At 37.6% G+C, this 24503-nt stretch overlaps 1 protein-coding gene and 1 long non-coding RNA gene across 6 annotated transcripts in view; one reads left to right on the top strand and one right to left on the bottom strand.

Annotated features, from left to right (window-relative positions):
- The window catches only part of FBXL13 (F-box and leucine rich repeat protein 13), a 247282-nt gene that overhangs the window by 21817 nt on the left and 200962 nt on the right, over positions 1-24503 (top strand). For all 5 annotated transcript variants that reach the window (XM_032306078.1, XM_032306079.1, XM_032306081.1 and 2 more), the window contains exons 4-7: positions 14500-14567; positions 15822-15973; positions 18105-18214; positions 21208-21375. In XM_032306078.1, coding sequence (XP_032161969.1) covers positions 14500-14567; positions 15822-15973; positions 18105-18214; positions 21208-21375 — 498 coding nt within the window. The remainder of the gene's footprint in view (positions 1-14499; positions 14568-15821; positions 15974-18104; positions 18215-21207; positions 21376-24503) is intronic.
- LOC116569670 overlaps positions 1-24503 on the bottom strand; it is a 58959-nt gene that overhangs the window by 5287 nt on the left and 29169 nt on the right. The window lies entirely within an intron of this gene.

Here is a 24503-nt window from a genome sequence, read left to right as displayed (position 1 = left end):
ACCAATTGAGCTACCCTGGTGTCCTTGAGATTGTTCCCTTTGAAAATAATGCTATGAATTTTAGAATGATTCTATCATAGGGAGCACTGTGTAATAAAACCCTAAAACCTAAAAGAAAGATGTGGACTTAAGTGTCTTACTGGTGAACTATAAAAAGGAAACCTAACCTCACGACCCCAGTGGTGAGGGTTTTAATCATCTGGGAGAGGCAGGCAGATCCTGGGCCCCAAATGAGAATCAACTGGTTGATAATCACATCCTGTATCCTTGCTGGTTTGCAAAATACCCTTTTTCTTTTAAAATTTGGTTGATTACTCTTTCTTGAGAAGGCATCAAGCTAAGTATTGCCATAACCTGGAAGGAATAAAAAGAGTGAAGGTGTGAAATGATGAAGAGATGACCTGGATTCACATTGTTTATGTTAAGATGAATTTAAGTGTAAAGTAAGTAATAATAGCTGATGATAGGGCATTTTTGTATGCTTGTCTGCTATGTATGGCATTTCAGAGTTCTAAAGAACGTTTTTGTAAGTTTTTAATTTTGTTTAAATTGTTTCAGGTACTTTACATAAAATTTGTAATAAACATTTACATGTTTAGGAAATTGATTTTTCAAAGTTGCATTTATTTAGATAAGTGTTTATTAAATAGAACCCTAAAATACAAATATCAGTCAATGTTTGTCTCCAGGCATAAGAACCCCCTTGGGCATTAAAGACTGTTTCAATAATTTGCAAAAGAAAAAAATCTAAGAAAATCACTCATGAAAAATCCAACACTTTATAGCATGTCATGTACTGTCACAGACACTGCTCACTTCTGCATTAAAGACGTGGTTTCTTTTTAGTATTTTTGTTATTTCTTTGAACTTTTCCAGTCTATAGAAAAAAGAAAAATCAGAATCGGGAGGGATTTGAAGTAATGCATGTATTTATAAACCGTGTCTCGGTCTATTCAGGGTGCTGTAGCAAAATATAGCTGTTATAAACAACAGAAGTCTGTTTCTCCAGTTCGGGAGGTTGGGAGGTCCAAGATCAAGGTGCTGGCAGATTCTGTGTCTGGTGAGAGCCCAGCCCCTGGTTCATTACCTGCCGACTTCTTGCTGTTTCGTCTTAGAGCAGCAGGGGTGAGGAAGCCCCCCGGAGTGTCTTATAAACACACCGATTGCTTCATAAGGGCTCCACCTTCATGGGCTAATCATCTCCCAAAGGCCCCACCTCCAAATGCTGTCACATTGGGGAGATTGGGTTTCAACATTACCGATTTTAGCGGACATAAACATCCAATCCATAGCAAATCCCAAACTACATTGCTAGCATTATTCTAGAATGATGCTATATGAGATAGTAATGAAGCTCATCAATGAAGTAAAGAATGGTACTTTAAAATATGATGAGATATGTTAAGATAATTTAATGTATGATCTCTCAGTTCAAGGATTAACCGAGCAAAAAAAGGAATTGCCTACCAGAAGAAAAAGTTTGTTATAATACACTAAAAAACAAAAGTTTTAATATGAATTCAATGATTTACATTTATTTTTTGTTTGGTTCTTACCAGATTTATTTGGTTCTTACCTATTATTATAGTAGGTATTTCAAATATTATAGAGGTAAAACATTTTTCTTCTATTGGCATTATGTAAACACATCAGTTTTCTCAGATGTAATAAATGGACAATATTTAACAAAGTTAAAAGTTAAGGGGGACCAATTACTGCTGCCACTAAAGAACCATAAATTCAGTATTATTTGTCAGTTAGCATTCATGGTTGGTGCTGGTATTTCATTATTTTTTCATTTATTACAAAATTTCACCAGGCCTCACCAGCCTAGGATACAAGGAGAACAAAGTTGATAGTAATATTCCAAATTTCACTGCCTCTAGTCCCTATCTTCAAAATCTAAGTGGTTGGTTTCCCCTTAAAATTCCAACCAATTGTATTTGGGAATTCCAAAGCTCTCCAGTGTGAATTCAAGAATTCCCCTTGGCTTCCCCAAGCCCATTTAGCTGCCTGAAGGTGACCCTCAGCACTGAGGCTGTTGCCTTCTGGAGAGCCCTGAAGGTGGAGGTGGAGACTGAGGCATCTTCAACCACAAATCTTTAATGTGCCAAAATAGTGCTCCTTTCTCTGGACTGTTGCTCTACTCAAAACATATCCGGTGGTCACACTGTTTGAAAGATATACTTTTATGAAGACCTTAAACCAAACTTGTACTTTAAGACTAATTCCACAACTGTTTGCCTGCCAAAATGGTACCACTATGTGGCAAGAGCTCAAAATATCCATGTTCCCAGTAGCTTTGGAGAGAAATGCTTTTGATTAAATTTTAATTGGAGGGATTGCATTATTTCAAAATTTGCTGTAACGTAAGACTTTTGTAATATTTTTATTAAGTTATTTCAAATTTTCAGAACTTCAGAGTCAGACAAAAGTTGATGGCATGGTGCTGTGTGTGCTGAAGAGAAGTGGAGGAAATGTCTTCTCTCATTTTGTGTCACACAAATAGTGCCAAGTGCCTCATAAGAGCAGTTCTTTGGGATTTTCCCTGCAGTTTCTTTTTCCTTAAGGCTCTGACCCCCAATCCATGGGGCTGAGACCAATGCTATAGCAACCTCCCCAACACCTCCTGCATTCCAGTCATTCTTTCAGATGATAGACTCAAACTCCTCCTTCAGCCTCTCATCAAAACAAATTCAAGGGTGCCTGGGTGGCTCAGTGGGTTAAGCCGCTGCCTTCGGCTCAGGTCATGATCTCGGGGTCCTGGGATCAAGTCCCGCATCAGGCTCTCTGCTCAGCAGGGGGCCTGCTTCCCTTCCTCTCTCTCTGCCTGCCTCTCTGCCTACTTGTGATCTCTCTGTCAAATAAATAAGTAGATTCTTTAAAAATAAATAAATAAAATAAAATAAAATAAAATAAATTGGCTTCTAGAACTTTTTCTGTAAAAATACATTAAAGACACCCAGATACTGAATTCATCTGATTTAGTCTGGGACCATGCCTTATTTGCCCTTCATAGTCATTAAACATTGAAAAATACAGAGAAGAAGAACAAAGAAAAACGTGGGATAGTTTTCGTATCAACTGAATCATCAGTGTTAACATGCAGTCCTTGTTTAGACCCTAGTTTGAACAAACTAACTACTTAAGATATTTGGGGGAACAATTCCAGAGAGTTGGATAATAGATGATATTAAACAATTATTGTTAATTGTCTCAGTTGGGATAACGCAGTTGTGGTTGTGAAGAAAATGTGATTATATTTTAGAAATAGGTACTAAAAAATTTGGCTTGTATACTTTATATACTTCAAAAACATTGTTGACAATGTTAAATGTAGACTATGGGTATTAGGTATTCATTCTAATTCTCTGAAAGTTTGAAATTTTTTTAATAAGATATTTTTAAGGCTGAGTTGTAATATGCTACAGGTAGCATCTTTTAAAAAAGAGATTACTATTGTGATTTTATCTTTCTTCCAAACTATAAAAATGTTTCCCTGAAACTAGGGTGTTAGGTTGAGTTATTTTCCTTGAATCATATTGTATGCTGTTGGAACTCAGTTTAAAACAGAGGGCCATAGCACAAGGGATAAGACATATTCTCAGTAGTAATAGCAACTCACCACAGTGATAATTCCTACAGAGGTGGGGAATGAGCATGAGCAGTTTACAGAGATTCACAGGAGATTCTAATTGGCCTCTGGAGAAGGGGCCACCAGTCTAAAAGAAAAGAGCAGTGTCACATTCTAACTAAATGCTGACAAAATTCTTTTGCAATTAATTCGTTATTGAGATGTTCCCACTCTAACTTTAGAAACCATCTCCCATGGCAGAATTTTTTCTTTTATTTCCAGACTTATAACTAATCTTATAATATTACTGGATTCTCAGAAATTATATAGAGATGCACCTTTCTCTCCTTCTCCTTCTCTTCAGTTATCACTCAGTGTGTGTACAGCAGTCCTTCTGGAAAATTGGGGAGAGTGGTCTGTTATGGCCTGGAAACAGGAGCACTCACTGTGAGGCCCTTTATATCAATGCCAAGTTGCTTTTTATCCACCAACTTCTGCATGGTCATTGCCTGAATCCTTTAATCTCCATTTTTAGAAGCCAGATGGCGGAGAATTGGTAATTTCCAAGGAATTCAGTCCATACATATTTTTTGAGCTCCTACTCCGTGCAATCCTATCAGCTGGAATAAAAAAGTGAGAGAAAGAATATTTTCTAATCACTAGCAGCTAACTAATATACAGCCGCTATCAAGAATAGAGGGCAGTGGGGAAGATGGTGGAACAGCAGGACCCTGAGCTCATCACACACCGAGTCAATAGCTGCTACATATATTGCAACTAACTTTGAAAATAAACTGAAGACTGGCAGATCATATCTTGCAGAGAGAAGTCCACATCAAAAAGGATAGGAGAGGTAGAGATGTGGTCAAGAACCAAACTCTTGAGAAGAGAACCAAATGAACCACAAATGGGAGGGACTCCAGAAGTATGGAGGAGTGAGGGGATCAGACCCCACACCAGGCACCACTGGCCCTGGCGACCCACACTGGGAAGATGAGTCCCCATAACACCTGGCTTTGAAAATCAGTGGGACTTAACTCTGGGAGCTTTAAAAATCAGCAGGGCTGGCTTAGCTCTAAGAGAGCTTGGGGGGGTGGTGATAGGAAACCAAGTCTCCACCCTTAAAGATCCAGGATACTAAATGACTCTGTGGAAACAGCACAGCTACAGAAATTTTTTTTTTTTTAAAAAAAAAGCAGACTCCCCGCTGAGCAGAGAGCCTGATGTGGGGCTCAGTCCTAGTACCATGGATCATGACCCAAGCTGAAGGCAGAGGCTTTAACTCACTGAGCCACCCAGGTGCCCCCAGTTACAGAAATTTGAAAAGTGCTTGGGATATATGTGAAGGAGATTTATTGACTAATTTTAGGGCATGTGTTGGAAGGGCAGGGATCTTCAGGAGAGTTCTTTGGGAGCAAAAGCGCTAGGGGGAGCCATTTTTCTTGCTCTCCCCCAGCCTAGATAGCTGCCTGCTTGGGGGAGCCTATTCTAATGCTCTCCATCTCTTGATTACTAGGACTGCTGCCCTGGCATTCTCTTTTAGCCCCGCACTATCCAATCCACCTACCTTGGGAGGTGCTCCTTCAAAGTGGCTCCAACTCTGCCATACCTGGCAGGCAGTACTGGCTAGAACCAGTCCCTCTCCAAAGTGACTCTTGCCCTATAGACATGGGGAGATAATGCCACACACCAGCCCATCAGCTCAGCCATTTCTTCAGCAGGGCCTTTGAGTTGGCTGCATAAGAAACAAGACCTGCTTGTCAGTGCGTCCACAGCTGTCACAGAAACTAATTGCAGAGAGCCAGGCTGAGGACCAGTCTGACCCACCAGTGTGTCCATAGCAATAGGAAGACACATGCAGCCTATACAGGGGACACCCCTGGAACACTTGGTACTGGTGTCTAGGGGGAACTGCAATACCACGCACCATAGGACCGCACCATAGGACCACAACTTTTAAGACCAGGAGACATAGCTGAACTACCTAATACACAGAAACAGATACAGAGAGTTAGACAAAATGGGGGAGATGGAGGTATATGTCCCAAATGAAATAAGAAGACAAAAATCACAGAAAAAGAGCTAAACAACATGAGATAAGCAATACACTTAATAAAGACCAAAATAATGATCATAAGATACTTACTGGACTGGACAGAAGAGTGAATAAACTCAATGAGGACTTCAACAGAGATAAGAAATACAAAAACCAGTTGGAGCTGAATTACATAATAATTGAGATGAAAAATACACTAGAGGGAATCAACATCAGATTAAATGATGCAGAAAAATGGGTCAATGGGGCACCTGGGTGGCTCAGTTTGTTAAGTGTCTGACTCTAGATTTTGGCTTAGGTCATGATCTCAGGGTCATAGGATCAAGCCCTATATTGGGGCTCTTGCTGGTCATGGAGCCTTCTTAAGATTCTCTCTCTCCCTCTGTCCCTCCCCCAACTCAAGCTCTCCCTTTCCAAAAAAATAAAAATAAAAATAAAGATAAAATGGATCAGGAACCCAGTCAACAGAGGACTGGGTAGTGGGAAGCAACAAAGCTGAATAGCAAAAAGAAAAAGAATAATAGAGATGCAAATAAGTTAAGAGACCTCTGCAACATCATCAAATATAACTACATTTACATTATAGGGATCCCAGAAAGAGAAGAAAGAAAGGGGTAAAAAATTTATTTGAAGAAATAATAGCTGAAACTTACCTAACCTGGGGGAAGGCAATAGACATCCAGGTCCAGGAGGCAAAGAGATCCTCAAAGAAGATGAACCCAAAGAATTCCACACGAAGACACATAATAATTAAAATGGCAAAATGTAAAAATGAAAAGAAAACCTCAAATATAGAAGGATAAATCAAACAGTTACATGCCAGAAACAATCCATAAGGTTATCAGCTGATTTTTTAGCAGAAACTTTGTAGGTCAGAAAAAAATAGCATGAAATATTCTAAGCGCTGAAGGGAAAAACACTACAACCGAGAATACTCTACCTGGCAAAATTATCATTCGATTGAAAGTGAGTTAAAAGCTACCTAGCTAAATAAAACTTGGAGGAGTTCATCACCATTAAACCACTCTTACAAGAAATGTTAAATGGAATTCTTTACTTAGAAAGAAAAGACCATGCCTAGAAGCAAGAAAATTAGGAAAGGAAAAAATTTCACTAGTAAAAGAAACATATAATAAAGATAGTAGATTAATTATTTATAAAGCCAATATGGAGTTAAAACACAAAAGTAGTAAGATCAATTATATCTATAATTAGTCAGGGAATACACAAAGTAAAAAGATGTAAAATATGATGTGAGATGCATAAAACGTGAATGGGGGAGTAAAAATTCAGTTCTTTCAAAACGTGTTCAAACTTAAGCCTTATCACCTTCCTATAGACTGTTATATGCATAAAGTGCTTTATATGAACCTCGTGGTAACCACAAATCAACAGCTTATAATAGATACACAAAAAGTAAAGAGAAAAGAATCCAAGCATAATACTAAAGAAAGACATCAAACCATAAGGAAAGAAAGCAAGAGAAGAGAGGAATAGAGAATAACTACAAACACAACTAGAAAACAATTAACAAAATGGCAATAAGTACATACCTATCAATAATTATTTTAAATGTAAATGGATTAATGCACCGATCAATAAAAAAATAGTGCAACCAAATGGATTAAAAAAATAGGACCCCTCAATATTCTGCCTACAAAAGATTCAGTTTAGACCTAAAGATACATACCCATGGAAAGTAAAGGGCCGTAAAAAGATATTCCATGCAAATGGAAGTGAAAAACAAAACAAAATAAAAACCAGGGTCGCAACACTTATATCAGACAAAATAGACTTTAAACTAATACTGCAACAACAACAACAACAACAACAAGAACAAGAAGAAGAAGAACAACAACAACAAAAAGAAGGGCTTTACACAACGCTAAAAGGATCAATCCAACCAGGGAATGCTATTGTAAATATTATGCACACAACATACATAAATATTAAATACATAAAGCAAACATTAACAGACATAAAGGGAGATTGCCAGTAATATTAGGGGAATTTAACACCTCACGTACATTAATTGATAGATCATCCAGACAGAAAAATCCATAAGGAAACAGTGGCTCTAACCAATACATTAGACCAGATGAACTCAAGAGATATACACAGAATGTTTCAACCAAAAACAACAGAATACACATTCTTTTCAAAAACACATGGGACATTCTCTAAGATAGATAATATGCCACTTTAATAAGTTTAAGAAGATTGAAATCATATCAAGCATCTTTTCTAATCACAATGATATGAAACTAGAAGTCTGTTACAAGAAAAGAAAACCTGGAAAAAACACAAACACATGGAGGCTAAACATTGTGTTACTAAAGAAGCAATAGGTCAAAGAAGAAATCAAAGAAGAAATCAAATTAGAAATAAAATGGGGGCACCTGGGTGGCTCAGTGGGTTAAAGCCTCTGCCTTCGGCTCAGGTCATGATTCCAGGGTCCTGGGAACCAGCCCCAGACTGGGCTCTCTGCTCAGCGAGGAGCCTGCTTCCCACCCTCCCCCACCTGCCTCTCTGCCTACTTGTGATCTCTCTGTCAAATAAATAAATAAAATCTTGGGACGCCTGGGTGGCTCAGTGGGTTAAGCCGCTGCCTTCGGCTCAGGTCATGATCTCAGGGTCCTGGGATCGAGTCCCGCATCGGGCTCTCTGCTCAGCAGGGAGCCTGCTTCCCTATCTCTCTCTCTCTCTCTGGCTGCCTCTCCGTCTACCTGTGATTTCTCTCTGTCAAATTAATAAATAAAAGCTTTAAAAAAAAATAAAAAAAAATAAATAAAAATAAATAAATAAAATCTTTAAAAAAAACACAAAAAAAATTAAAAAAATACATAGAGACAAACGAAAATGGAAAAACAATGGTGCAAAATCTTTGGGATACACCAAAAGTAGTTCCAAGAGAAAAATTTACAATAATATAGACCTACCTCAAGAAACAAGAAAAATCTTAAATAAACAACCTAACTTTATACCGAAAAGAACAACAAAAAAAGAAGACTAACAAAACCAAAGTCCAAATTAGTAGAAGGAAGGAAATAATAAAGATTTGAACAGAAATAAATGAGAGAGAGAGTTAAAAAAAAATCAATAGAAAAGATCAATGAATGCAAGAGCTGGTTCTTTGACTAGCTAAACAAAACTGATCAACCTTTAGCAAGTTTCATTAAGGAAAAAAAGAGGACGCAAGTAAATATTTTTAGAAATGAAAGAGGAGAAATAACAACAAACATCACAGAAATACGAAGGATATAAGAGAATATTATGAAAATTATATGCCAAAATATTGGACAGTTTGGAAGAAATGGACAAATTCCTAGAAACATACAACCTCCCAAAACTGAATCAGAAAATAATAGCAAACTTGAATAGACCAATTACTAGTAATGAAATTGAATTGAATCAATTACCCCAAAACTCTCAACTAATGGAAGTCCAGGACTAGTGGCTTTTTAGGTGAATACTACCACACATTTAGAGAAGACTTAATACCTATCCTTCTCAAACTATTCCAGAAAGTAGAAAAAGAAAGAATGCTATAAATTCATTCTATGAGACCAACATTAATCTGATACCAAAACCAGACAAAGACACTGCAAAAAGAGAAAACTACAGGCCAATATTCCTAGGGAATATACATGCAAAAGTCCTTAACAAAATATTAGCAAACCTAATTCAATCTTACATTCAATGGATCGATCACTACAATCAAGTGGGATTTATTCCAGGGATGCAATCTTAGGAAATCAATCAAAATGATGCATCACAGGGGCACCTGGCGGGCTCAGTGGATTAAAGCCTCTGCCTTCGGCTCAGGTCATGATCCCAGAGTCCTGGGATGGAGCCCCACATCCAGCTCTCTGCCAGCGGGAAGCCTGCTTCCTCCGCTCTCTCTCTGCCTATCTCTCTGCCTACTTGTGATCCCTGTCTGTCAAATAAACAAACAAACAAACAAACAAACAAATAAATAAATAATGATGCATCACATTAACAAGAAGAAGGATAAAAACCACATGATTATCTCAATAGATGCAAAAGTATTTGACAAAATACATATCTATTTATTATAAAACTGTCAACAAACTGGGTATACAGGAAACACCCCTCAACATAATAAAGGCTACATATGAAAAACCCACAGCTACATACTCAGTGGTGAAAACTGAAAGCCACTTCTCTAAGATCAGGAAAGAGACAAAGATATCTACTTTCACTACTTTTATTCAGCAAAGTACTGAAAGTCCTTGCCACAGCAATCAGACAAGAGAAAGAAATAAAAGGCATCCAAATTGGTGAGGAAGAAGTTAAACTGTCACTGTTTGCAGATGCCATCATACTATATGTAGAAAACCACAGGACTCCCCCAAAACAATATTAGGATTAATAAATGAATTCACTAAATTTGCAGGATAGAAAACTGATATAGAGAAATCTGTTGCATTTGTATATACAGTATATTAACACAGCAGAAAGAGAAATAATAATAATAATAATAAAACAACTCTATTTACAATTGCATCAAAAGAATAAATAACCTATAAATAAACTTAACCCAGGAGGTGAAAGACTTCTACTCTGAAAACTATAAGACATCAATGAAAGAAATTGAAGATGACACAGATGGAAAGACATACCATGCTCATGGACTGGAAGAAGTAATCTTAAAATGTCCATAATAGTCAAAGAAATCTACAGTCAATGCAATCTCTATCAAAGTACAAATAGCATTTTTTTTTAAACAAAACTGGAGTAATACTAAATTTGTATGGAACCACAAAAGACCTTGAATAGCTAAAGCAATCTTGGGAAAGAGCAAAGCTGGAAGTACCACAATGTCAGATTTTAAGATATATTACAAAGCTATTGCAATCAAAACAGTATGGTACTGGCACAAACGTAGACGCATAGATAAAGGGAATAGGATAGAGAGTCCAGAAAGAAATCCACAGTTATATTGTCAAACTGTGACAAAGGAGGCAGGAATATACAAACTATAGAAATGAACCATGAAAGTATAGTTTAGAGAGCAGGATGTACAATGGGGAAAAGACAGTCTCTTCAACAAATGGTTTTGGGAAAACTGAACAGCTACATGTAAAAGAATGAAACTGAACCAACCACTTTCTTACACCATGTACAAATATAGACTCAAAATGGATTAAAAACCTAAATGTGAGACTTGAAATCATAAAACTTCTAAGAGAAAACATAGGCAGTAATCTCTTAGACAATAACCTTAGCAACATGTTTATGGAGTCTTCTCAGGCAAAGGAAGTAAAAGCAAAAATAATCTACCAGGAGTACACCAAAATAAAAAGTTTTGCATAACAAAGGAAACTAACAACAAAATGGAGAGGTAACTTCCTGAAGGAGAGAAGATATTTGCAAATGACATGCCTGATAGGGCTTAAAATCCAAAATATGTAAAGAATTTGTACAACCCAATACCAAAAGACACAACACAAATACTCCAATTAAAAATGGGCAGAGGATCTGAATACACATTTTTCCAAAAACGACATACAGATGGCCAGCATATGCATGAAAAGATGCTCAACATCACTCATCATCAGAGAAATGCAAATCAACACCACAATGAGATATCACCACATACCAGTCAGAATGGCTAGTATCAAAAAAACAAGAAATTACAGGTGTTGATGAGGATGTGAAGAAAAGAGAAGCCCTGTGCACTGTTGGTGAGACTGTAAATTGGAGCAATTAATGTGGAAAACAGTACAGAGGTTCTGCAAAAAATTAAAAATACCATATAATCTATTAATTCCACTTGTGATTATTTTTTTGAAGAAAATGAAAACACTAATTTGAAAAGATATGTGTACCCCTATGTTTACTGAAGAATTATTTATACTAGTCAAAATACGGAAGCAACCCAAGTGTCCATCAATAGATAAATGGATAAAGATAAATGGTGGTACATAAATATATGAACGCATATTATCCAGCCATTTGAAAAGAATGAGATCTTGCTTTTTGCGACAACCCAGATGGACCGAGAGGCTGTTACGCTAAGTGAAGTAAGTTAGAGAAAGACAAAAGCCATATGAATTCACTTACATGTAGACTCCAAAAAAACCCAGAAGAAATGATGGTATTTTTAAAAACAAATTAATAATTTAACAAATTATTTTTGTTTAACAAACAAACGAACAAAAAACAGAGTTATACATGGGGCGCCTGGGTGGCTCGGTGGGTTAAAGCCTCTGCCTTCGGCTCAGGTCATGATCCCAGCGTCCTGGGATCGAGCCCCACATCGGGCTCTCTGCTCTGCGGGGAGCCTGCTTTCTCCTCTCTCTCTGCCTGCCTCTCTGTCTACTTGTGATCTCTGTCAAATAAATAAATAAAATCTTTAAAAAAAAAAAAACAGTTATACATTCAGCGAAAAAACTGATAGTTAACAGAGGTGAGGTATGTAGGGAATATGTGAAGTGGCAGAGGGAATTAAGACATATAAGCTCCGAGTCAGAAAATTAGTAAGTCATGGAAATGAAAAGCACAGCATAAGGAATCTAGTCAATATCATTGTGAAAATCTTGTATGATGACAGGTGTTTACCACACTAGTTGTGGTAAGCACTGAGTAATGTAGAGAATTTTTAAATCACTTTGTTATACACCTGAACTAATAGAAATTGTATGTCAACTATACTGCAACAATAATATTACATAAATAATAATAATACAATGATAATAAATAATAATAATAAATACAAATATTTCAAGTAGCACGTTGCTGGAGCGGAGTGAAGATGTTGAACGGTGGAAGCAAAACCATGTGACTGAGTGTCCCTGCGTGTGTCTGAGGGTTAGATTAGACTGGCCAGAGGGGCTGCTGAGCCCCAGTGGTGCTGATGCATGCGTGGCCCCAAGTGGGGGTGGGGCATTCCTGGGCTTGAGCCTTTGCTGCAGGTCAGTGCCTTGACACACACACTCTCTCCTTTATTGAAAAAAAAAAAAAAGATTTTATTTATTTGAGAAAGAGACAGAGGACAGCAGCAGGGGAGGAGTGGGAGAGGGAGAAGCAGAGTCCCTGTTGAGCACCCAGTGACACTTTCTTAAAGCTGTTTTGCCTCTGGAGAAAACAAGATGATGCCAACAATGAGGAAAAACCGTGGCTATTTTCATTCTATTAGTGTTTTTGTTTTGTTTCGTTGGGAGAACAATATATGTGAAATTAAAATAAGAATTTAGGGAAAGGAGGGGCGCCTGGATGGCTCAGTTTGTTAAGGGTCTGCCTTCAGCTCAAGTCCTGATCTCAGGGTCCTGGGATTGAGCCCCATATGGGCTTCCCTGTTCAACGAGGAGCTGGCTTCTCCCTCCTGACCCTCCCACTGCTCGTGCTCTCACTCTCTCTCAAATAAAATCTTTTTAAAAAATTTTAAAAAAGAAGTTAGGGAAAGGAACTCTTGATAAAAGAATATTAGAATGACAAACTCTTCCGGAATATAAACTGTGTGTGGATTCATGAGGACATTACCTTCTTTCAAGAATAGAATTGAAAAAACACTTTTATGCTGATTTAAAGAGTTGATTATTAGAAAACTCGAGTTCAAGAGTTCCTGGCTGAATAATTTTTGTTTTTATTCACTTGATCATGTAATATGCTCATTTTTAAATGAACTATGCCATTTACTGTAGATATTTATATAGTTCTTTCCAGGTTATATCCTCTAGTGAAAAAAGTTTAATCTTAGGAAATTTAGCGGCTAATGGCAGAGCAAGAAAATCGTATTGTAGATGAAATATGTCTTTACTTCTGCCATTTCTTTCCTTTCCTGGTTTTAGCTCTACCTTGCTGTGATATCCCCAATATTTCTACTTTGTTCGTCTGGATTCCTTTCGCTTATGAAAATCAGAATTTAGTACAATTCTGTCATTTTAGTAAAATGACTTCAATGATTTATGATCTCCCTCACCACAAGAGTAATCTGCATATAATTGTCATCAAACTGACGATTTCCAAATGTCATTGAACATCAGGCAGAATATCAGGGGGTTGTTGAGCCTTTGTTATACGCTTAAAATAGCTCCATGATTAACGTGTGTGTGTTTTATCTGTGAACTCAACAAAGCATGAACAGCAGTGTGCAAAGGAGAAAAACATGTCTTTGAAAATCAGAATTCAGAGTTCTGGGAAGTTGGTATAGATTTGAACAAAACAGATGTGGCCACATGTTTGACAAAGAAGGTGGTGATAACCTGAGAAAAAATAACACCATTAGCACTTCACAGTACCATGTACATATAACAAATGTGTTAATATGATATTATCTTACTCATTAAAGAAGGTACAGAAGGTACAGATGATTTCAGGAATCCTCAGTTAGCTGTTTGCACATGTTAACATATGTTATGGTGAATAGTTGCAAGTGATCAATTCATTTGCATCTCTTTCAGCGTATTCCAAAATTTTAATTTATGTGGCTTTCCTATTACTGTTTGGTGAGGCAAGCTTTTTTTTTTTTTTAAAGAAAATTTCATTTCATACTCTTGAGAATGTAAAATCTTTCAGTTTAATGGTGACCAGCAGACCCACAACTCTATACTCCTAACAATACACCTGACAATAATAGTACCATAGATCTACTTAAAATGTTTTAAAGTAAATACAATATAGTGAGAAAGTTTTAAGTTGTGATTTTAATGTTTAAAAAATAGATAATGGACATATACAATAAAGTTACAAAATATATAAATGGCACGTAGTTCTTCTAATCTGTTCTCGTCTCCCTACTGCCCAATGCAAATATTGCTCTCATTTTCCTCTGTCTCTTCTGGAGTTGGCCTCTGCATTCCATTTATTTCTAATGTGTGCAATTTAATTTATTTATTTACTTTAGATGACTCCGGAATTGATGATAAAAGCATGTACTTTTTATACTGGACATTTAGTAAAGACCCACTTTTGGTAAGAATGTGATTTTTGCATCCTATTCCTTTGTGTTTTTATTCTTAATATTCTCTACAGGAAGAACAACTCATTTTTGGCCATTCTGATTTTATCTATTTAATCATGTTTCCACCATTTTGCATTCTGTATTTCTTTTATTTTTATTTAGCATTTACTTAGTTAAAATACGTTCTTTACTTCTTCAAGGTATTGCTTTTTTTCGAAGTGTAAGTCTACAATCCCTTCATCTGAAACCCTTGGAGATATGTTTCGAAATTTAGATTCTTTTTCTTAAAAAAATTTTACAGAGGTAATTTCTACACATTCTATGTATTATATAACATCTTCAGTGGTGTCTGGGGCAGCATATTAGTATTTCTATTATATATGTTATATATGGATATAAAATGAAATGTCTATGAAATGAAATTTTAAAAAGACTACAAATAGCTATGTGTCAAGTCCAGAGAATTTTTGATGCAAAATTACTTTAGGTTTTTAATTTTTATTTGTTTACTTTTAAGATTTATTTATTTATTTTAGAGAGAGAGACAGAGTGCGAGGGGAGCAGGGAGAAGGAGAGAGAATCTACTGAGTGTAGAGCCTGTTGTGAGGCTTGATCCCAAGACCCCAAGGTCATGACTTGACCTGAAAATCTAGAGCTGAAATCTAGAGCTGGATGTTCAACCAGCCAAGCCACCCAGGCGCCCCGAAGTAAAATTTCTTTAGGTCAGGTCTAGTTTTGCTAGAAATCTAGAACTGGATGTTCAACCAGCCGAGCCACCCAGGCGCCCCGAAGTAAAATTACTTTAGGTCAGGTCTAGTTTTGCTAGAAATCTTAGCTGGATGTTCAACCAGCCGAGCCACCCAGGCGCCCCGAAGTAAAATTACTTTAGGTCAGGTCTAGTTTTGCTAGAAATCTAGAGCTGGATGTTCAACCAGCCGAGCCACCCAGGCGCCCCGAAGTAAAATTACTTTAGGTCAGGTCTAGTTTTGCCTCTAAATGGGTTTTGAAAAAAACCAGGTTATGAAAAATACCTTCCGAATTTCAGACCTTAACTGGGTTTTAGAAATATAGCAAAGGGAAGTACAAGCTCAAAGGAAACACAAGAAGTAGCTAGAACAGTAACAATAATCGAACAATTTCTTTCTATTCTGTGGTATTTGAAGCAATACAGGAGGTATTATTACTCCTTCTCCCTCTCCATTTATTAGGAAGGTATTGCCACTGATATTATCAAAATACTATTTTTCTGTATTTACTGCCTATAGCACATGGAGAGACATAGCAATACCTCTTATAAGTGAAGACGAACTGGCTGAAAAGATGGAAAAAGCTAGGGAATATGACAATTTCAGACTTCAAAAATACATCTTTCGTCTCTGGCACTCTTATACAGAAGGTCAAAAAAAACTACTTACAGGTAAATCCTTGCATAGTAACGGTTAGTTTTTGTATTGCTTATTCAAAGGATCAACACACTTAACAATTACACAGTTTGCGGGTGGCTGGGTGGCTCAGTGGGTTAAGCCTCTGCCTTAAGCTCAGGTCATGATCTCAGAATCCTGAGATCGAGTCCTGTACCGGGCTCTCTGCTCAGCGGGGAACCTGGTTCTCCCTCTTGCTCTGCCTGCCTCTCTGCCTACTTGTGATCTCTCTCTCTCTCTCTCTCTCTGTGTCAAATAAATAAATAAATAAATAAATAAATAAATAAATAAAAATCTTAACAAAAAAATTAAGCAGTTTTTACTGAGAATTTTTTATTACGTCTAGAGAACTGTCATGAAATGTCACAAAAAGCCACTAATTAAATGTCTTACATTTAAATGACATTTGTCTGAAAGGGTTTTCTTGTAACAGAAAACAGGCATGTTTGAAATAAAAATTCTGTATGGATTTGTATGATATATGTACAAATATAAATAGGGATCTACTATCATCATTTTACTCAGAGAAAGCTGGTATATGATAGGTACCCAAACTGACTATTTTTTGCAGAGAATTTTCCATTCCTTAGAGATATTTCATTGAATGGATACATGAGGAAACAAAGAAAATGCATTTTCCTTTCCTTAAATCCTTGATAGTATAGAGAGGGCATGTACATGATCTTGGAGGCAGGGATAGGGAACCCCAGCCTTTTGCTCAGATTTTAGCCACTTACCAAATACTGGTTTATGGCTGTTGCAAATCAGAGAATCATTTCCTCTTGATCAGTTACTCTTGGTACCTCAGTCACAGTGAGCCCTCTGAAATTTTTTTTTTTTATTCTTTTTTTAGAGAGGAAGAAAGAGAGAGAGAGCAAGAGAGAGCATGCACACGGGAGCATGGGGCGGGGGAGGGGAAGTAGGAGAGGGAGAGAGAAAATCTTAAGCAGACTCCATACCCTGAGGTGGGGCTCCTTCTCATGACCCTGAGATCACAACCAGAGTGGTAATCAAGAGTGCCCCCCAGGTGCCCTCTGAGGGTTTAAAAGTAAGATTGATGGGCCTCTAATTCAGAGAGGAAGCAACTGGCTTCAGTTAAGAAGCCAGTGCCCTCGGGGCACCTGGGTGTCTCAGTGGGTTAAAGCCTCTGCCTTCAGCTCAGGTCATGATCTCAGGATCCTGGGATCAAGCCCCGCATCGGGCTCTCTGCTCAGCAGAGAGCCTGCTTCCCTTCTTCTCTCTCTCTGCCTGCCTCTCTGCCTACTTGTGATCTCTGTCTACCAAACAAATAAGTAAAATCTTAAAAAAAAAAAAAAAAAAAAAGAATACTACCTTATAATTGTATTTCTGTGATTAAGTTTAGGAGTTCTGGTTTTATAAAGAACAGTTTGTTAAAAAAAGAAAAGTTATGGGGCACCTGGGTGGCTCAGTGGGTTAAAGCCTCTGCCTTCGGCTCAGGTCAGGATCCCAGGGTCCTGGGATCGAGCCCCACATCGGGCTCTCTGCCCAGAAGGGACCCTGCTTCCTTTGCTCTCTCTCTGCCTGCCTCTCGGCCTACTTGTGATGTCTGTCTGTCAAATAAATAAATAAAATATTTAAAAAAAAAAGAAAAAGAAAAAGAAAAGTTATGTATCCTATATATATCCTGATGTGTTATTACATCTATTACATCTTTATTTTTATTTTTTTAAGATTTTATTTATTTATTTGACAGAGAGATACAGCGAGAGAGGGAACACAAGCAGGGGGAGTTGAGAGAGAGAGAAGCATGAACGAGAGAGGGAGAAGCAGGCTTCCCGCTGAGCAGGGAGCTTGATGTGGGACTCGATCCTAGGACCCGGGGATCATGAACTGAGCTAAAGGCAAACACTTAACCTGTTGAGCCACCCAGGCATCCCTGGGTGCAATTTCTCAATTTCCAAGGGCAAATGTGATGTTTACAGGTTAATAAAGTTTCAGGAGTAAAGATGTACTGCTGCCAAAAGTAATTAATTTTAGATATAATTAAAATCAAACAAACACCGCCAGACACAATATTAGTTTATATTATAAACATGATAGAATATTAAACATTGTTTTTAGGAAACATCCTTATATATATACAATAATCTAATGACTTTTCTTTAGTTACACTAGTGCGGATACGGAGGATGTGCCGCCGTTACAAGCTATTAGCTATCCTAACCAAGTGGAGGGATAAAGCACAACATAAGTATAAGAAGAGAGAAGAGGAGCTGGTATGGTATCTTGGAAACTTAATTTTTTTAGAAACTGAATTTGGTTGTTATATTGATGTTGCTTCAGATAATAATGCTATGCGTGGGAAGTATGAAAATATTGAATATTAGGCACTTAAAAAAATATTTTACTTATTTATTTGAGAGAGACCGTGCATGTGTGTGCATGAAGGGGGTGGAGAGACAGAGTGAGAGGGAGAAGGAGTAGCAGACTCCCTGCTCTGTGGGGAGCCGGAGGCACGGCTCGATGGTGGGGCTCCATCCCAGGACCCTGAGGCCATGAACTGAGCTGAAGACAGGTGCTTAACGGACTGAGCCACCCAGGTGCCCCAATATTATATAATTTTGATGGGGTCTTTATTCTTTTAACTGAATAATTTAAAATTTCCTTCACCTACAAAAAATATTTTGTAATAAATTCTGCTATTTCATTTCAACTCTGAACACTGAGAAAAAATCATTTCAACATTTTATTCAAAGTTATTCGTAAAAACGAAGAATTTTGTTTAAGTAAGTGTTTAGATAGATATAGATGTCTAAAATAGAAGAGAGGGGCACCTGGGTCGCTCAGGGGGTTAAAGCCTCTGCCTTTGGCTCAGGTCATGGTCCCAGGGTCCTGGGATCGAGCCCTGCATCCAGCTCTCTGCTCAGCAGGGAACCTGCTTCTTCCTCTCTCTCTTTGCCTGCCTCTCTGCCTACTTGTGATCTCTGTCTGTTAAATAAAAATAAATAAAATCTTAAAAAAAAAAAGAATTTAAAATGGAAGAGAAACCATTTGATATGATAAAAACTGAATAAATATTTTCTGTCCTAGATAAGATTAGATTGTTATTCTTTTTCAACCTTCAATATAATAAATTATAATTTTAATATAAATTATTTTAAAAATTACTAAATTGCTAAACTTATGGGGTGCCTGGGTGGCTCAGTGGGTTAAAACCTCTGCCTTCAGCTCAGGTCATGGTCCCACGGTCCTGGGATGGAGCCCGGCATCGGGCTCTCTGCTCAGCGGGGGGCCCACTTCTCTCTCTCTCTCTGCCTGCCTCTCTGCCTACTTGTGATCTCTGTCTGTCAAATAAATAAATAAATAAATAAAAATCTTTAAATTGCTAAACTAAAGGATCGTTCTTAACTGGGACACTTTAATTAAAGCAATTAAAATAGAGGACCCAAGCAAATTCCTCCAAACTTAAAAATATTTCTGGTTTGCTTAATCTGTTAATACCTTATTACTTAATGTTGTTTTAGAACACTTACAGTAACTATTAGGATCAGACATAGAAAAGTGGATTTTTTTTTAGTTATATTACTTCATAGGTAATGTTTTATCAATAGTCCTGAAAGACAAAGTCGGGATAAATAAAAAAGAGAAAAATAAGAAATTAAACTCCCTGTTTAGTCGTCGCCCAGTGGAGGGCAGGATCAATGCCCTCCCACCGCTAACGGGTTCAGATGCTGACACCGATGATACAACACACGTACCAAGAGGGTATACAAAGATTTATGCTGGAAATAGTGCTAAAGTCTACAGAGGACACTGAGATGCATAAAGCACGATTCTTGCTCTCTGCAAATCTGTCCCTACTGGTATCATGGTGTTCTTCTAGGATGTCCTCTAGCGTTTGTGGAGTACACATTCAATGTTACTAGTTCATGTACAGTGTTGCCAGTTCAACAGTTACACTTTAGGTAACCACTGTTTTAGTCTGCTTCTTCAGTGCTCGCTTGTCTGTCCTTCCTGCCTCCCTTTCTCTTTCTTTCTTTCTTTCTTTCTTTCTTTCCTTCTTTCTTTCTTTCTTCTTTCTTCCCTTCTTCCCTTCTTTCTCTTTCTTTCCTTCCTTCCCTCCTTCTTTCTTTCTGTTTAGATTTATTTGAGAGAGAGAGAGAGCACACTGGGGGAGGCAGGATGGGCAGAGGGAGAGAGAGGCAAGGAATCTCAAGTAGACCCCCCACTGAGCAGGGAGCCTGATGTGGGGCTTGATCTCAAGACCCTGAAATCAAGACCCGAGCCAAAATCAAGAGTCAGATGCTTCCTGACTGAGACACCCAGGCGCCCCTGTTCAGTGATTTTCGACACTGTGCACTAAGCTAGCATTTTAATCCTGGCTCCCCCCAAGACTCACTGATTGTCTAATGGCGAAATATGCAACCGTACATGACTAGTCTGCCCCTTTCACACCCCGCTTGAACTGAACATCTTGGAGGCAGTATTGTTTTCTTAATCACCCCCATACCCTGAGCATAATGTGTTGCATGCAATAGTTGATACATATTAATATAAATAATAACACATAATGTAGTATTATCCTTCATATAGATGTATACTGTACAGTTAGTTGGGTGTTTAGAGAAAACATTTACTTCTAGCTATGTGATTTCTTGGCCTAACAATCTCTCACTTAAGTGGGTGAAGTGAGCATGGCTGGTGTGTGCTGCGCAGAGAACGCAGGGAACACTTCTATGCACTAATCTTCTCCAATGTGTGCCCTTCCTTAGGCTCGTGTGTGTGTGTAACATTTATTTATCCTTACGGTTTTTTCTCGATTATGCAGTTTTAAGGAACGTATTCAGCGTTAGAATGGGGACTTTTTGTAACAGTAAATCAGGCAAGACCCCAAATGCTTTCCTCTGCCTCTCCTTTTTTATCTCCGTGCTAACCACCTCCTTTCCATACCCCAAATATCCCGTCAGTCATTACTAGAACCTTGACTCTGTGGGTTTCAGCTTCTTCATCTAAAAGAGGAGGCTGGATCACATCATCGAAGTTGCTGCCTAGGCCACTGATGTCTGACAATACATGGGAATGATCTCTAATGCTCTGGTGGTCTGGAGCATATCACCCCGCTATGGACAAAGGCAGTTTACATAGCAGGGATGACAATAATACAGAATGTTTATTTGGTTCTATCATGGTGTTGAGTGCTGTGCTTTACACATATCTCATTTAACCTTCACAATGATGACATGGAATTTGCCGGTTATTTTCATGGCAGATATTAAAACATGAACTTCAGTTGCTGAAATGGAGAAGCAAGTTAAAATGCAACGTTGTTGCTAAGGAAGAATTCCTATTTCCTGAACACAGTGCATCTGAAGTCTCTCTTGGAAGCGAGGTTCCTGAATGTGACATTTCGCTGTTCCCCGAAAGAGTGATCTCACGGGTTCGTATGAATTCATGTATCATAACTAGTCATTTTCACAATGTTTATGTAAAGAGTGGTTTTATAAACCTGACATGAATGATGGGAGTCCTATTTCAAAGAAACATGTTTTTTTACAACTAGCTGTGGGTTCAACTCATATTTTTAGAGGTCATCCTTTTGGATGGGTGTAAGATGACTCTAGCAATCAAAAGTGGAGAAAGTAAAGCTGCAGGAAATAAGAAGGGAAGGAAAACAGTCCTCCTTCAAGCATACATTGTCATTTAAAGTGGAACAGGTTTTAGCTATCGCAGCACACACTTTTTCATTTTTAATCCCTAATCTTTTAAATTTCACATGATGCCTTCACTCTGGGATATAAATGGCTGGTCTTAGTGCACCTTTCAATTAGATGAAATACTTGTAGTATCTTTTTCCCCTAGATTGTGAATTTATAGAGAGAATCATGTAGTTACAGCTTACAATTCACTGAATTGATCTCTAAAAAATCAGCCATAATTCCAACTATAAGTTATATTCTCTCCTAATTTGATAGATAAATAATTTCTTTGTGAGACTGCCTGGGAAATGGTAGAAGAGTTATAAAATATCACCTTATTCTGATCAATGAAAGCTTCACATTATAAAATCCCATGCGTTAAATACACCCCACTGAATGTGCAAAATTAAGCTCAAGTTCTATTTGGGGACAGGGTTTCTATACATCTATGTCTAGTCCAGCATTTTATGTATCGCGTGGAGTTAGGATAAGGATATTTTAGCCCATAATTTCCTCTTTATAAAGTGTCTATTCTATCTTGTTCATTTTGAAATTGGAATTCCCACAATTTGCTTGCTGGTTTGTAATAGCTCTTTGTATATTGGTAATATCAAACCCTTTGCCTGGAACATATCAGAGATTTCCCTCCTACGCCTGACGCTTGCCTTCAGTTTTGTCTGTACAGTCTTTCCGTGAGAGAAGCTTCAGAGCTCTGTATAACCAAGCCTAGCACTCTTGCCCTAATTATTTCTCTTTTTGTGTCATATTAATATGTTATTCTTCGTGGTTTTTCTAAGTCACACCACACTCTTTCTTACACTGATATGGCCGTTCTTTTGTCTTTGAATTCTCACACTGTTCATTGCTAAAGTTTCTTTGTTTCCTTTATCAGTGGCTGCGCTGGGGTTTTCAATTCATCACAGATTACACCTTCATATAATTTTCTACCACTTTACATATAAGGTAATACCCTAACAAGAATATGCTTTCATTTTCCTTCTCCTCTGCTTCCTGCTGTTATTGCCATTCATTATATCGCCAGGTGTTTATAAACTCTATAATGTATTATTTTTGCTTTAAATAGTCAATTATACTTTATTCAGCATATCCTTCTTTTGTTATTTACTTTTTATTGATGTGTAATTAACATACAGTGTTATATTAGTTTCAGGTGTACAATGTAATGATTCAACAGTTCCGTGCATTACTCGGCGCTTGTCACAATAAGTGTGCTCTTAATCTGCTTGATTCATTTCACCCATCCTTCCACCCACCTCTCCTCTGGCAACCACCAGTTGTTGCCCTCGACCCGCAAGGACGACAAGAAGCCTGGTTCGGTGTTAATGCTTCATTTCCTCTTTATTTAATCAACTTCCTTAGCTTATATGCAGCAGGGTGACCAATAAGGGGCCAAGCAATGGGGAGAGCCAATGAGAGTCTTGTTACTATGCTGATTAAATTTGAAACAGCCAATGACTATGTCCTCCTTTAGGCGGGCTTCACCAGAAAGTTCGTTGTTTACTTGCAGCATATTTTGCTGGCAGTGAGCCAAGCGCCATCTTGTAATGGCGGGGACTTTCCCGGCCAGAGGCGGTCCCCGACAACCAGTTTGTTTTCTGTATTTAAAAGTCTGATTTTTTGTTTGCCTTTTTTTTTTCTTTGTTTGTTCATTTGCTTTGTTTCTTACATTTCACATATGAGTGTACTTCTCTAACTTATTTCACTTAACATCATACCCCCCAAGTCTATCCATGTTTTGCAAATGACAAGATCTTGTTCTTTTTTATGGCTTAGTAATATTCCATTGTACATATACTACTTCTTTAACTATTCATCTAGGATGGACACTTGGGTTGTTTCCATATTTCAGCTATTGCAAATAACGCAATAAACATAGGGGTACATATGTCCTTTGGAATTAGTGTTTTCATTTTCTTTGGGTAAATACCCAGTAGTGGAATTACTGTATCATGTGGTAATTCTAGTTTTAATTTTTTAAGGAATTCCATACTGTTTTCCACAGTGGTTATACCAATTTGCATTCCTACCAATAGTGCATGAGGGATCCAAAACTTGTGCATTTGATTTTAGCCATTCTGGCAGGTGTGAGGTGATACCTCATTGTGGTTTTGATTTGCATTTCCCTGATGATCCATGATGCTGAGCATCTTTTCATGTGTTTGTTGGTTCTCTGTATGTCTTCTTTGGAGAAATGTCTGTTCATATCTTTTGCCCATTCTTAAATCAGATGATTTGTCTTTTTGATGTTGAGTTGTATAAGTTCTTTGTGTACTTTGGATATTAATCCTGTTTCAGATATATCATTTGCAAATATCTTCTCCCATTCAGTAGGTTGCCTTGTCATTTTATTGATGGTTTCCTTCACTGTGCAAAAGCTTTTTATTTTAGCATAGTCCCAATTGTTTAATTTTGTTTTATTTTGCTTGTCTGGGGAGACATATCTTGAAAAATGCTTCCATGGCCAATGTCAAAGAAATTATTGCCTATGTTTTCTTCAAGGAGTTTTATAGTTTCAGGTATCATATTTAGGTCTTTAATCCATTTTGTGTTTATTTTTGAGCATGGTGTAAGAAAGTGGTTCAGGTTCATTCTTTTGCATGTTGCTGTCCAGTTTTCCCAACATCATTTGTTGAAGAGATTGTCTTTTCCCTATTGTATATTCTTTCTTCCTTTGTCATAGATTAATTGACCATATAAGCATGGGTTTATTTCTGGACTCTATTCTGTTCCCTTGAGCTATGTGTCTATTTTTGTGTGGGTATCATACTGTTTGTATGCTATAGCTATATAATACATCTCGAAATCCAGGATTGTGATATCTATAGTTTTGCTTTGGCTGCTTGGTGTC

The sequence above is a fragment of the Mustela erminea genome, chromosome 11 (genome assembly GCF_009829155.1).
Source record: "Mustela erminea isolate mMusErm1 chromosome 11, mMusErm1.Pri, whole genome shotgun sequence".
NCBI lineage: Eukaryota > Metazoa > Chordata > Mammalia > Carnivora > Mustelidae > Mustela > Mustela erminea.
The sequence above is the reverse complement of the archived record's forward strand: the minus strand, read 5'-3'. Positions and strand labels throughout refer to the sequence as shown.